This window comes from Athene cunicularia, assembly GCF_003259725.1.
Source record: "Athene cunicularia isolate RWA chromosome 1 unlocalized genomic scaffold, athCun1 chr1_part1, whole genome shotgun sequence".
Lineage (NCBI taxonomy): Eukaryota > Metazoa > Chordata > Aves > Strigiformes > Strigidae > Athene > Athene cunicularia.
In genome coordinates this window covers 126490004-126499996 of record NW_020799091.1, presented here as the reverse complement: position 1 = coordinate 126499996, position 9993 = coordinate 126490004, and the positions used below count along the sequence as shown (strand labels likewise).

The 9993-nt window shown below is 42.2% G+C and overlaps 2 protein-coding genes across 2 annotated transcripts in view; both read right to left on the bottom strand.

Annotated features, from left to right (window-relative positions):
• LOC113485872 (3 beta-hydroxysteroid dehydrogenase/Delta 5-->4-isomerase-like) overlaps window positions 1-820 on the bottom strand; it is a 25085-nt gene extending 24265 nt beyond the window's left edge. Inside the window, exon 1 of the mRNA XM_026859301.1 lies at window positions 733-820. The gene's annotated coding sequence lies outside the window, so the exon portion shown is untranslated. The remainder of the gene's footprint in view (window positions 1-732) is intronic.
• Window position 821: 1 nt separating this feature from the next.
• On the bottom strand, window positions 822-8473 carry HAO2 (hydroxyacid oxidase 2). The gene is made up of 7 exons (XM_026859336.1): window positions 8343-8473; window positions 7458-7609; window positions 6309-6592; window positions 5723-5938; window positions 3794-3952; window positions 2257-2326; window positions 822-930 (listed from the first exon to the last, which is right to left on the bottom strand). Exons 1-7 carry the CDS (start codon window positions 8471-8473, stop codon window positions 875-877), a joined length of 1068 nt encoding a protein of 355 aa, XP_026715137.1. The 3' UTR covers window positions 822-874.
• Between the last annotated feature and the right edge of the window lie 1520 nt (window positions 8474-9993).

The following is a 9993-nucleotide window of genomic DNA, read 5'->3' as shown; positions in this document are numbered from 1 at the left end:
CCTCCCACCCCCCACCCCCCATTCCCCTTGTACACCAGGAGCCAGTGAGCAATGTGCTCAGCAGGAACGGGGAGCACACATGCCTTCTCTGCAGACAAAACAGCACGTCTTCTTTGCCAGGAGAGAGCCTTGACTGAAGAAGCTCATAGGCAGTTTCATGGGAGGAGAGGTGGCACTTTCTTGTTGGAACTTGGCCACACAGCACTCCAAACCATGTTCTGCTGGGGCGATGCAGGCAACTCCTACCCACACCAGCAGCTGGCGCTGGCTGCGCTCATCCATGGGCAGAGATCAGGGCACTGGGTGAATTATTTATGCACGGCCACAAACTTGTGCTGTGAATTTAGAAGCAGTGGACAAGACACCCGCCCCCAAAAAAAGGTAGCTGGATGCCTGTTAGCTGATGCATCTGGTTTCTGTACCTGCCATGAATATATTCAGAAAAGTCCAAGCTGCGGAAGGTATCATCCCCAACACTTACTGCCTGGGGCATGAAAGGTGGGTAACTTGAATTGCAGTCAGTCTTGGTAGGACAACCAAGTGGAGGAAGCAAGGGACATAGTTTTCCATGTCTGGTTGCCCAGTATAACAGAGCTTAGGAGTAAGGCCCAACACAGGCAATGCCACAGAACAGCCAGGTTAAAGTAAGCAAGTATTTAAGCACGTAACAATTATCCAAAGTGTTAAAGAACTCATTGGTCTCAATAAAAGCAGAGAACAGCCTTTACTAACATGGAGCCTTTCCTAATCTCAGAAGTTTCCTGAAGGCCTTATCAGATACTTATTACACAGTGTTTGCACCTCCTTTTTCTCTCTTCAGTCTGGTTAGGACCTCAGTGTGAGCCTCTCTTCAGTGGGCATTGCAGGAGGCTGTTCACAGCTTTGAGAACTGAACTAGGTGTCGGCCAATCTCTGAGATGCTGGCACAGCCTGAAATAAATAGAGAAATGTTGATGAGAGAGGAAGGTCTGTGGATGAAACTCGGGAGGCCCCCTCTCTGAATCATAGTCTAGTCTTGTATAAACCATGTGGATTAGGCTGGTGCTTCAACAGCTCACTCACAGGAGCCCTACTCCTCAGTGGCATCTTCAGCCTTGAGGTTAGGCACTGGGCTTTCTGCACAAAAAGAGTTAGAATATGAAAGAAAAAAAAAAAAAGGGGGTATTTATAACAAGCTGAGCAGGGAGCTTCTGATCCAGCCAGAAGCGAAAGGTAGATAGAAAAGACGCAGGGATTGCCATGTGTCAAGTGACTGGAGGTGGAGACTTGCAGTGCTGCTTCATTTGGTCAAATCTGCATGGAATTCTACAGCCCTGCCAAAAAGGTTCCAATGTGCTACTCTTGCCAAGTTCTTCCCTTCTGTATATAAAGAAGTATGATAGCCTCCTGGGAAAACACTCTGTAGGAATCTTTACTAGTTGAAAAAGTAACCCAAACCCCCAGCCTGTTAAGATATGCCCAATAGGATTTCAGTTCCAGTCTCCCAGTCAGCGTTACTATCCATTTCAGTTCATGGTCACTAGAGCATGAAAACCTTTAAAAAGTTATTTGAAGTGGGATAAGCCCTTTTGCTGATGTCCAAATACTTCCGCACTGAACCTGCATGTCATTCTTTTTCGTGTGTGAAACTGGAATTTGCACTGGGCTGTGCAAATTTGCTGTTCAGTGAGGGAGGTCAAACATGGCAACTACAGGTAGGAACAGACATGAGAAATGCAGAATGAGGAGCAGCAGTAAAAGCTTGGAGGAGACAAGGAGGTTTTTTAAGCATGTGGAAGGCAGAGATTTTAACCTGGACCAAAAGACTGTGTTCTCTAATACACAGAGAAAAAAATCTGCATCCATTTTTTCTGACCTTTCATGCAGGAAAAAAAAAAAAAAAAAAAAAAAAAAAAAAAAAAAAAAAAAAAAAAAAAAAAAAAAAGGGTTGTATTTTATCCTGGTAAATGTTAAATTGAATGCTGGAAAACATATGCAGTTCCCAGAACAGAAATTCCAAGTTTTGCTCAGCTTTACTTAGTAGTTTGCAGATCAGAAAGCTGCTTTAACCTACTTCCTACCTGCAAGCTTCGATTCTCTGTCACCTGAAATGCCAAGTGGTTTCACTGGAAGCAAAGAATCACCTTAACTATAGCAAGTAGAACCAACAAAGCTCACATGGATTCCCTCTTTGTGACCCATCCATCAGGCTTCTGATTTCAGATGGCTTGCAAAGCCTCTGCATCACCAACTACAAACAACCAACAAAACGCTTACCAGCTAAGGCCATCGATAAGCGAAACTCATCCTGCAAAATCCTCAAAACTTCTTGAAGACCTTCTTCACCCTGCTCGAACAAAGAAAGCAGTCAGGGTAAAAGGAGTACTGGCACAGAACAATGCTGCAGGATGCTTGCACTGTGAGAGCTGTGAGAGTCCCATAAGTCCCTGCCAATTCCAGTCTCTCATACAGATGGATGATTAAAATTATGTGATGGATGTGTTCAGTTCATCACAGATTAATTTAGATGCTTTTTCTTTTGTGATATATCTGAACAGGGAAAGAAAACAAAGCTGTTTATCACTTCTGACATTTTCTAGCTGGTTTTTGTTCTTAGCTTTCAGTTAACCTCCATCAATGGGCTTGTTGTAAAATGTGGAGCCTTACAAAGCTGACAGTATTTTATGAAGTAATGAGAGTTTTATATATGGTACAGCTTTAAAAACTTTAGTTTACTCAGATACCAAACTGAATCAGACAATGCCAGTGCTTGTTCATGCCCTTCCTCTCTTGTATGCTAGGGCAATGTCACTGAGATACAACTTTAGGGATAGTCTATAGAATATAATAAAAAGGCATAGCTGAACTCAAAAAATCTTATCTCCTTTCTGTTTGCATTGTGGAAAAAAACACCGTTTTCATGTTAGGCCTCTTTTCTCTGTTCATTGGCAACAGAAACAGTGCTGCCAACTCTTCCAGGTTTCTCACAAGATTCAGGTGATTTCTTGCTTAGAGCCTAGCTGCTGGAATCCACAGCAGTCACACCACTGGACAGGAGTGTCGCTTAGAAGACAGGAAGTGATTCCAGACCTTTTTTTTTCTTCTAGACAAAGCTTGAAAGTCCAATCCAGAGGCTAAAAAGCAAAAATTTAGCAAAGCTAACAACTGGTATAATTACATTTTAATGTTAATTATATTATGTTAACTTTCTGCATCAGAGGCCTAATTCATGACTCTGGATCATATGTTAGTAGTTCAGGAGCAGCAAAGCTGGAACTGAAACAGTAGTGGCACGCTCAAGCAGTTGTGCTCAGCCTTGTCCAAACTTTTCCATACATCAGCGAGATCAAGCTCTACATGTATTTCTGAAGAATTCATAACACCACTATGAAACTGCTGTATCAAAACCATATATTGTTTCCAAGTAAGCTGACAGCAATTAAAATTGTCTGACAGCAATTAAAATTGTCAGACTCAACTTTATTGCCAAGAAGCCTGCCTCAAACTTTCAAAAGCACAGGTGGGCCTGAGTCCTACCAAATTACACCACCAAGAAATCAGGTTCCACAAACCAATAGTACCAGCTTTGAAATCATATCCAAAATCATAAAATTCAGTGGTATTTTTAAATCACATAAAATGTCTGGGTTTGATTCAGTTTGGGGTGTTTCCACTCAAAATTCATCAAAACAACAACAAAAAAATGGGTAAGATACTTCACTGGTGAAGACTGTCTCTATGCCTTTTAAATAACAACAACAAATTGTTGGGGATTATAAGAATTAGACATACAAACTCAAAGCTCCTTACTCACCTTGTAAGCCAGGCCCCATAAAGCCGGTCTTCCAATAAAGACACATTTTGCTCCGAGTGCCAGTGCCTTTAGCACGTCACTTCCTTTCCGTATTCCGCCATCTAAATAAACTTCGACTCTCCCTTGTACTGCCTCCACAACCTCAACCAGAGCATCAATCTGCAAAGAAGCAGCCACTCTCACCTTGAAGTCAACTTTTTATTCCAAGAGAAAGAGGGGATATTCCAAAGAGACAGGCAGGCATTAAATACTTTAGTAGCATACCTTCTCAAAATGAAATGTGACGATGCGTCACAAATAGCTCCGCACCAAAAGCTGCAGAATAAAATGTAGCTCCCTGTTCTGTTTGCTAGATAGATAATTCCATTTTCCAGTGCTCTTCTTCTACTGACACTCTTTGCTATCACTTCTGGTAAGTGAAAAAGTAACATTTTCACTTGTTTTCTAAGTTTTTTTTAGATAAATTTAAAAGGAAATAATTGCTGCTAATATCTTACTTTCATTTGAGACAATGATGAATGTTTGTAAAAAAGGCTGATGTACAACTTCTCCCTGCCGCTGTCCAAATTTCCTAAATTTACATTTCAACCTAATCCTGGTGACCACCTGTCAGAAGTCTCCTCGAGACCCCTAAAGCATCTACGAAGTATTTCATTTGCTATATAGCACAGTCAAGGTATAATTTCCTCCAGGCTAAGTCTCCTGATGCCCTAAGGTCTTTTCTGTAGAGCACAGGGCGGTTCCAGGCTGGTAAATGCTGACTCTGGCCCCAAAGGCAGTATAACCAGTGGCAGGGCATTGCACTAGCCTTAATTAAGTCTCCTTCACAGCAAAGTCAAAGTTCTCTTTTCTGCAGTGTCTTGTACTCTTTTTTGCCTCCTTTTCATCCTTTTTAAGTAGAGCAGCTATAACTAAGATTGCTAAGTCGATTTTTCCAAATGGTCATAATATTTTTTTCAGAATTTCAGACCAAAAACTTTCAGGCTGAAATTTTCCAGGGGTAGCTCAGAAAGAGCAGGAACAATAGCTTTTGCTGCCAGGCTTGGAACCAGAGGACTAGCAGAGCTGAACTAAGTATCTTCTAGTTTGTCTGTGTATGTAAAGAAACTTTTAAGGCAGAAGAGCAGTTTAGTGGATGGCATTTCCGTTAATAAGTCCTTAGCATTTAGATTAACTTTTTTATTCACTATTTTAAGCCTTGACATAGAAGAAAATTGCTTGGTACCTATTTTCATTGTACAGAGGAAAACAGAGAAAAGCAAGTCCATAAGATATTATGCAATACAGAACTGTAAAATAAGAACAATTGGAAAAACTGACAGAAGCCAGATTAAACCAGTGAAATACATCCAAACAACTCACGAATTTTTTTTACGGATTAAAAATTGGGGGAATTTTTCTCTGGATAAGTTATCCTTTTTCTGGCTCATGAAAGTTGATAAATTCTCATTTAGAGTTGAATCTGTAAATATGCAAGCAGACGTCTCACTAAATCTAGCTGCATTGTTTGTGCACGTTTTGGCAGATGTGAGCAATGACAATACATTATGCTCTCATTTATATATTTTTGGTTCCAGAGCTTCATTTTATTTTTGCTGTAGTGTGCAGAGTCCATGTGCACTGCACCAGCTAATGAAGACACAGACAGAAACTTTTACTAACTTAGTCCAGTAGTTTATCTGTAGTTACGTGGGTTCAGTGACACTCACAGAACCCTCCCAAGAAGCTGAGAAAATCCTTCAGGGGATAGTCCATGTCAAGACATTCATCGTACCAGTTTAAAGCTAAAGTACATCTGCACACATCCACAGCCACACAACAAACACACACCCACCAGAAGCATATATACAAACATGAGCATAGGGATACCCAGGTTACCACAAATGGGCATACAATAAACACCCACGGGGCATCCGTTTTCTCACTTACAGTGGCAGGTCCTCCATCCAGTTGCCTTCCACCATGATTGGACACAATAATTCCCTGAACTCCATGTCTCACTGCCAGCTCTGCATCTTCTTTCGTCAAGATGCCTTTGATGATGATGGGCAGGTGGGTCAGGCTCCGCAGCCAGTAGATATCATTCCAGGTGACCGAAGGATCCAAGCTGTTGGGTGGCAATCCGTACTCAGAATGGTCATCTCCCTATGGCCATAGGACAGAAGGAAACCTCATCTGAGCTGTAACAACACAGAGGACCCTTGAAGTCTTTCCCTGCCCTAGTAAAGATTAATTAAACTTGCTAACAGACATGTTCATCAGCTCCAGAAAGCACGTGTCTCTGGAGGAGAATAATTACAATGGGGATGGAGATCAGTGTCTCTAAGGCAGCTGGACTGGGATTTTGAAGCCAGAACACAGGCTAGCAGGAGGTCAAGCCAGGATGCTGAAGAATCAGAAGGGGAGAAGATACACCCTGGGTACAGCAGATGCTAAAGCAGCAGTTACCCAGTGGTTTTGTCTCATGTGGTACATGCCAGCATGGTGAATGAAAGGACAGGCTCATTTTACAAACCTCAAAGGCTCCTTCCAAGTTCTTCAGTTTCATGTGGGGAGGAAGGCGGAAACCATTGCGGACATCATCACGTCTTTTGCCTGTGTAGGGCAGATCCGCGGTGAGGACAAGGCCCTGGAAACCCAAGGCCTCCGCCTGTTGGACCAGCTGCCGGGAAACCGCCCTGTTGCGGTGGATGTAGAGTTGGAACCACCGGAGGCTGCTGGGGGCGGCCGCAGAGATCTCCTCCAGTGTGCAGGTGGAGTATGTGCTAGCAATGTAACAGATGTTCATTGCCTTGGCCGCTTCGGGAGGTGTTGGAAAATAATCAGAATCAAAGTCATTTGAACAGTCTTGCCAGACATCAGGTACAAAATTATGTACTGTTTGCAGAGACCACCTGAACTCCTGTTTTACTTATATTGTACCAAACACAGCACTCTACCAATTGGCAAATATGCCATCAGGGTTAAAAAAGGCTGGTTTTACCATGCCGTGTTGTATGATCATGGTTCAGAAAACAGGAAAGGTAATTTACCAAGTGGTGCTTTGATTTTACAACTTTTTTTTTTTTTTTTTTTTTTTTTTTTTTTTTTTTTTTTTTTTTTTTTTTTTTTTTTTTAAGCTTTATGACTGTATACTTGCAGGAATGCACTGCCAAATGCACTCAGTGTTCGGAGAAACACACAGGAAAAAAGATATTTCCAAGGGTCAGCTCTCCAAACCCACCACAGTTTTTAGGGGGTGAGGTTACTTTTCTCCAAGGGAGACACTGTTCTTACCAGTAACAAAGAATTTACAGGCTGAGTGCCATCCCCCAATTTATGTCCTATCTAGAGCCCACAGCACTGAGGACCTGTGTGGTCCTTGGTGTTCACCAGAAATGTGCCCACAGTCAGTGTCTTAAGTTTGCAGCAGCCTCCATGGGGCTGATCTTGTAATAGTGGTAGCTGGAGAAGTAGAGCAATGTCAATATGGCTTCTCACACACTCTCTGTCACAAGACCTAAGTGGGTCATCCACAAAAAGGGGTGTCAGAAAGTAGGAAAGGAGTTTTCCCCTTCAAGCCTGAAGATTTTGTCAGTCACACTTCAAGACCTCCTAACAGCCTTCCTAAACAGGCTTTTCCACAAGCGCCTTTTTGCTACACAGCAACAAAGCAGAAGAGTACCTCTGGCTGTGCTTTTCTCTCCATCAGGCCATGCCAGCTGGTGGAAGCCGGTCGGGGCAATTCCTACAGGAAAGCTGATTTCAGTACCCAGGAGCTTAGTCCTAATGTCCATCATGGACACATCCCGCAGCATACGTGGCCGGAAATGAATCCTGTAAGGCAAAGAAAAAACCTTCAGGATGAGATCTTCAGTGGCTTTTCCAAAGTTTCATGGAAACTAGATTTCCATTTACCTATTGCATTGCAGGAATCTGAGCCCAATAAAGAAAACAGCATATAACAAAGGCTCTTTGTCTTTTCTGTTCACTTCTAGAGATCAATTCAGCCAGCAGTTCAGCCACTTCCACTTTTCATTAATCCCATACTCCTGCTTAATGACCACAGCACATCATGTCTGCATGTCACCATGAGTATGTCTGTCCTCACTGAATGCTCCCTGCCCTCCCTGTCTGCAGCATAATCCCCATATCCCATCATCCCATTACATGTAGGATTCCCCAAATTGTCCCTGTTGCCTCTCATTCTATTATAGCTACTCATCCACTTTCATACCACACCATACCATACCATACCATACCATACCATACCATACCATACCATACCATACCATACCATACCATACCATACCATACCATACCATTACCATACCATACCATACCACACCAACCATTTGCCTGTACCCTCAGCATCCATTATGCCTCATACAGTCTGTGTCATAATCAGGCTAGCATTAGAGCATACAGCCTATTTGGGTAGATGCATTTGGTTGGGGACCACATTGAAAGGGCAAGGTGTTAGGTGTCTCTGCTGGTGAAGTTCAAACACTCACACAAAACCAGTTTAAAATCTAGCAGTAAAACACCCCTCACTTCCTCCTCACATTACCTTTTATATGCCAGGATGTTTTCATCTCGGGTGCTACAGTCATCTGCTCCAGCTGCAAAAAAATCCCAAGCAATCTTGGGTAAATACTTTTTAGCGTAAGCTTCAAAGTCTGAAAGACACACCATAGCCATTGCCAAGAGAGGGTCTGGGAACCTTGAAGAAAGGAATAACAGAGCAGAAATTAGGTTCTTTAACTGTCATTCTCTCCTCCAGGGGCTCTAATGTCACTTAATGCAAACCTTGGACCCATCTGTATTGTAGAAGAGTTGCTGAGAGCTTGTCTCAGTCCATCTTGCCATTCAGCCTCTCCCCTAGTATGAGGAAAACTTGCAGATGTAGCCATACAAGTAGGAAGAAGCCTCTTCCTCTGTGCCTCTATTCTGTCTTAAACAGAAGCCTGAACAGGACATTTTAGGTCCTCTGCTATTTTAAGACACAGAAAATGTGTAATTCTGTCATAAATTCCATCTTAAAACCAGCTGGGTTATTTTTCCTCAAAGGTTGTCCCAGAACATCATTTGCTGAGTTACTCGTTAGGATGGCTCCCTGACTGAACTATTATGGAGCACAGTGACTAAATTCAAGCTCATGAAATGTGGAAACAAGTAAATATGGAGTTTACACCCAACCTGATCCAGCATGAACACATTGTAAAAGTATGTCAAGACTCTGAGTGCAAGTTACTGTCAAGGCCAGCGCTGCAGAAAAACAAAGTATTCTCTACAGATCTTAATTTCTCTTTTGTAACAATATCTTCCTGGTGTTTGCATTACATAGTGGAGCACTGATACATAGTAACAAAGGAGCATATAAAATTTGGGCACACTATGAGAAAACACTCGCAAAAAGCAAATTACACAACGTGAAACATGATTCTAAGAACCACTCTCAATCTGTCAGGGAACAGAAGTGACACGTGACCCAGATGTCTGATTAAACCTACATAAATGCTGCATAGCAAATGCCTGCACTTACATGCTTTTGAGCCAGACAGGACTAAATGCTATGCAAATTGATGTTTCAGCAAACCATGCCCGTGTGCAAGTAAACATGTACAAAACACAGACAAAAGCGATTTGCTAAATTGTTTCTTGCATTTACTTCCACAGCTCCGATTAAAATAGGCATTTTGCAAGGTACATGAAAACATTAAGTTTTAAAACAGCTGTGGTTTGTTTCTAATTTTTCTTAAAATGTACGGGAAGAAGTAAATATCCTAGTTTTCAGGGTTAGCCGCCCACAGCAGATTAGCGGGGTTTGCAAGCTTTACCAAAACCAGTCCCATGTGTCCAATGTTGTACACTTCTGGCACAGATAAACACATTGGTTATGCACACAGATCCGACCTGTCAAACTGCAGACATGGATATGTCTCACTGACTGTGGATACACTTGAAAATTATGACTCATAATTCTCTGCTAGGAAAGAGCCCAAAATGAGGGACTCATTGGAGCATGAAGAAGAAATGTGACTGATTTCTTCAGTATTGTTTTGTCTCCTCTGACAGACATTAGGTAGCAGGTGGTAAAAGTATCCCAGGCCTTCTCTGTATGACTTCACCACATCAAGCACTGCTGATAGCACAAGTCTTCATATACCATACATCATGTATCATGACTTCTGCTTTCCAACTAGAAAGATCAAAGCCAG